The sequence below is a fragment of the Tupaia chinensis genome, unplaced genomic scaffold, assembly GCF_000334495.1.
Source record: "Tupaia chinensis unplaced genomic scaffold, TupChi_1.0 Scaffold000066_1, whole genome shotgun sequence".
NCBI lineage: Eukaryota > Metazoa > Chordata > Mammalia > Scandentia > Tupaiidae > Tupaia > Tupaia belangeri.
The window spans coordinates 786,062-790,562 of record NW_006159525.1 but is presented as its reverse complement, the minus strand read 5'-3'; the positions used below and the strand labels follow the sequence as shown (position 1 = coordinate 790,562).

The 4,501-nt window shown below is 59.0% G+C and overlaps 1 protein-coding gene across 1 annotated transcript in view; it reads left to right on the top strand.

Moving 5' to 3' along the window:
* The window catches only part of NELFCD (negative elongation factor complex member C/D), a gene marked incomplete at its 5' end in the record, with an annotated part of 7,889 nt that extends 3,739 nt beyond the window's left edge, over positions 1-4,150 (top strand). Inside the window, 8 exon segments of the mRNA XM_006141860.3 lie at positions 463-628; positions 783-917; positions 1,326-1,465; positions 2,450-2,564; positions 2,909-3,004; positions 3,082-3,222; positions 3,528-3,657; positions 3,734-4,150. Coding sequence (XP_006141922.2) covers positions 463-628; positions 783-917; positions 1,326-1,465; positions 2,450-2,564; positions 2,909-3,004; positions 3,082-3,222; positions 3,528-3,657; positions 3,734-3,768 — 958 coding nt within the window.
* Between the last annotated feature and the right edge of the window lie 351 nt (positions 4,151-4,501).

Here is a 4,501-nt window from a genome sequence, read left to right as displayed (position 1 = left end):
CCTTAGTTAAACTCTTGTCGCTGGGGCTGGGTGGCAGGTGGCTCGCACACGGAGAGCTGCTCTCTGCCGTGCCACTGGGGCAGTCACGTGTCAGGCGCTTGGTGCACTCTGTGCTCCCGTATATCGGGACTTGCCGACAGCAGGGGACAGCAGCCCAAGGGGTGACCAGTCATCATCATACCACGGTCCCGTGCAGGACAGTCAGCGCGCAGTAGCTTTGCTTCCTCCTACTCGTAGGCTCAGAAGGCTCCCTTACTGACGAGTGGGTCCTTTCCGGGGCTGCGCATGTCGCTGGCCATCTGTGGCCAGCGTGCTCTGCCGTTGCTCGTACTTGGTTAGTCACTACCAGTGAACGGCGGGGATGAGAAAAGAGGGGCCCTCACAATTCAGTGTTAAGTAAACCAAAAATGAGAAAGCAAAAGCCACCCTGTTCGTGACGGGATCTGTGCTTTGTCCATTAAGAGGCCACGACGCCAGTCAGATCACGCTGGCCTTAGGCACAGCCGCCTCCTACCCCCGGGCCTGCCAAGCCCTGGGCGCCATGCTGTCCAAGGGAGCCCTGAACCCCGCTGACATCACCGTGCTGTTCAAGATGTTCACCAGCATGGACCCCCCTCCCGTGGAGCTCGTGAGTTGCTTCCCATGTTGCTAATAGGTGGAGGGGCCCCTGGTGCCGACTGCGGGGTTACTGGCCCCCACGTGCATGCATTCCCTGCCGTGCTGTCCGGTCGTTCTCCTGGCTCCCTGACGCCGACCGCCGTGGTCGGACTGTCTCCCCTCAGATCCGCGTGCCGGCCTTCCTGGACCTGTTCATGCAGTCGCTGTTCAAGCCTGGGGCCCGGATCAACCAAGACCATAAGCACAAGTACACGCACATCTTGGCCTACGCTGCGAGCGTGGTGGAGACCTGGAAGAAGGTACTGCCGGGCTGCGGCCCGCGGGCTCTCAGCACGCGTGTCCTCCTCTGCCTCGGCGTTACTGCTCGAGGCTTCACGCCGCCGCGGGCTGAGCTGACGGGGTGGAGCCTCTTGTGTCTGCACATCGGGGAGCGGAAAGGGACAGTGCGTGGCGCCTGGGTGGTCTGTGGACCATAACCGGAGTGCGACTGGAGGAACGAGCTGGCTTCCCTGAGCAATGGCAGACCTCTCGCCGGTTTTCAGTGTCTGAACAGTGTCCATGAACTGTGTGATGGTCGAGCCTGACAGTTAAATTGGCTCCTGGCCTCAGAGACAGGGCAGGCACTTTGCAGAGAGAAGCGGCTGGTCCCGGGGTGCCCAGCAGCGAGGCCGCAAGCTGTCAGGACTCACTGACGTGTGTGTTTGCAGAACAAGCGGGTGAGCATCAACAAAGACGAGCTGAAGTCGACCTCGAAGGCGGTGGAGACCGTGCACAGCCTGTGCTGCAACGAGAACAAGGGGGCCTCGGAGCTGGTGGCGGAGCTGAGCACCCTCTACCAGTGTATCCGGTGAGCCGCCCCTGCGCCTGGGCCGGTGGCAGCTCCCGTAAACGCCAGAGAGCGCTAGTCTTCACAGCATGAGTAATTTCCGGGTGTTTACTTGCCAGAAGCCTGTCCAGTGAATCCTTGAAAATTAAGTTTTTTTAAAGAATCAATTTTTTATTTAATTTTATTTATTGTCATTATTTATTTTATTTTATTTTTTGCTATAGGGCACGTGTGCCCACCAGACAGAGAGAGACAGAGAGACAGAAAGCGAGAAATCACCCCCTGGGGGGATGGCCACGCCACAATCCCTTCTCCTCCATTCTCCTCTTGGGATCTTGGGCACACATGCATACGCACCCGGCATGCGTTTTAAGCCACCGGGTCCGGGACGCGAACCACAGTCGACTACGTGGGAGTCCAGTGACATAGCCATTACGCTAACTGCTGGTCCTTTATTTATTTTTTTTTTGAAGTTGACCAGAGAGAGAAAAGGAAAGTGAGCTGTTAAATCCGGGACTTGAACAGCAGTCAGCCATGCGGGAATCCTGCTGCCTTAACAACCATGCCACCTGCTGGCCCCGATTCTTGTAACTTAGATGAAGTAAAGGGAAAACCAGGTAGAATTACAGATCTGATGGGAAGAGCAGTGACGTTAGACACAGCACGGTCGCCGAGACGGCCAGTTACAGGGACAGAGGTGTCCCAGCAGTGAGTGTGCACAGGCGCTGGGACTCCGTGTCACTGCTCAGGGATGGAGAGAGGGTCTGCTAAGTTATGGCGCACTCAGCCGAGCCCACCGACTCCTGGCACTGGTCACCGTGACCTTCCGAACTGGAAGTGGGGTACAACGAGCTGAGAATTGAAGCCCACTGCTCGCCTGTGGTCTGAGAGCGGTGGGTCCGTTCTTGCCGAAGGGCGGACTGCCGGGCAGCCTGAACCTTTCCGGCGTGCTGAGGCTGTCACAGGCTGTCGTGTCAAGGACACTCCTGCCTCGTTCGCTTGCAGGTTTCCTGTGGTGGCGATGGGAGTGCTGAAATGGGTGGACTGGACCGTGTCAGAGCCCAGGTACTTCCAGCTGCAGACTGACCACACCCCGGTGCACCTGGCACTGCTGGACGAGGTGAGAGGCCGGAGGGCCCTGGATGGCGCCAGGGTCTGCGTCCCGGGCACTTTCTGACCTCTAGTCAGTGGCTCCTGAAGATGCTTCTTTCAAACTTTCCGTCTCAGATGAGGATTTCCCTCTTAGAGGTCTAGTCCCGGTGACTGCACGGATCTGTTTTTATGAAGTGTGACTAGAAGGGTAAGGAATGGCATGGAAGCCGGACCTGGGTCGAGCATTCAGGACCGTCACCATCTGTGACGGACCGTGTTTGGTGGCGTGACTGTGCCGGCGGGTCTCTGTGCCGCGAGTGAGCCCAGAGACCCGGCCCCTGCTCAGCGAGGCTGCCTCTGGGCTGTTTGCAGATCAGCACCTGCCACCAGCTCCTGCACCCCCAGGTCCTGCAGCTGCTTGTCAAGCTTTTTGAGACCGAGCACTCCCAGCTGGACGTGATGGAGCAGGTGAGTGGGCGCCCCCAGACATGGGGCGGGGGCCAGGCTCCGCCCTGACAGGCTCGTGTGGCCTCACTGTCCCGTAGCTCGAGCTGAAGAAGACCCTGCTGGACAGGATGGTTCACCTGCTGAGTCGAGGTTACGTACTTCCTGTTGTCAGTTACATCCGGAAGTGTCTGGAGAAGCTGGACACTGACATTTCACTCATTCGCTATTTTGTCACTGAGGTCAGCAGCGTCCCGTCGGCTCACGTGCGTTCCGCACTCACTCGCCCCGCCCCCCGCCCCACGTGGTTTGGCTCGTTCTGTACCTAGCTCCAAGGAGTGTGCTTTCGTATAATCTTACGGTGACAATGACATTGCCAGTTCGGGCACCTCCTCCCGCAGGTGCTGGGTTCTGTTTCAGCACCTCACCGCCCTGGCTGTCTGAATGTGGGCACCTGGTGTTGGGGCAGGGTGAGGGGCAGAGCCTCGTCACCGCATGTGGGCATGGTGCTCCCAGCCGTCGCATTGACCCGGTCCTCCCCACGCAGGTACTGGATGTCATCGCTCCTCCTTACACCTCGGACTTCGTGCAGCTCTTCCTGCCCATCCTGGAAAATGACAGCATTGCAGGCACCATCAAGACAGAGGGCGAGCACGACCCGGTGACGGAGTTCGTAGGTGAGCCTTGCGCCCTCGCTGTGGGAGCAGGCACCCGCGGGCCCTCCTCTAACCCAGCGGGATGCGTCTCTTCCAGCTCACTGCAAGTCTAACTTCATCATGGTGAACTGATTCCGCGTCCTGCAGCCGAGGCAGAGCAGCCTGGTCGCTGGTGGCGGGTGACTGCCCCGGCGCCGATATGAGTGCGGCTCGGCCGACGTGTCGACATGTGGGAAGTGGACTCTGCAGGAGGAGCTGGCAGGTGGCCGCCCTGAGCCGCCCACCCGCTCTGGGTGGTAAACGCAGTGCTGCCCTAAAGCATCCTTGGTCCCAGGACAGGAGCCGGTCCCCGCACTCCACTGCCCCCCTGGCAGCCCCTGGTGGGGGAACAGGCTGAGACACTTCTCTAACGGCTTCCAAGTCCACTTAAGCTTTCTCACAAGAACCAAGTTAGTTGAAGTTGTATGTAATTAGTTTAATTTGCTAACAAAAATAAATGTTTTTAAAGAGCCTTTCTGCTGGGTGGGTTGGAGGGTTTAGGTGCGGGCCCCGCGTCAAGATCGGGTGTAAGGAAGGCAGGCTGAGGCTTAGTCCTCGTGCGAAGCTGTGTTTATTCACCACTCAGCAATCCGACCCCCCCAGGTGACATAAGGACCTGGACTCTGGCCTCCTGAATGCCGTCTCGTGGATGACGGTTGCCAGTGTACAGTGCCGACCCTCAACAGAGGAAAGTCACCAGGGCAGGTGGAGCTGCCCTGGGCAGGTGTCGCTGCGGGAAGCCCTGCAGCCAGAGCCACGCAGTTCTCATGCCATGAGGCGCCCGACTCGTGTTCGGCGCCGGTCTTCACCCAGCCCCACCCCGCCC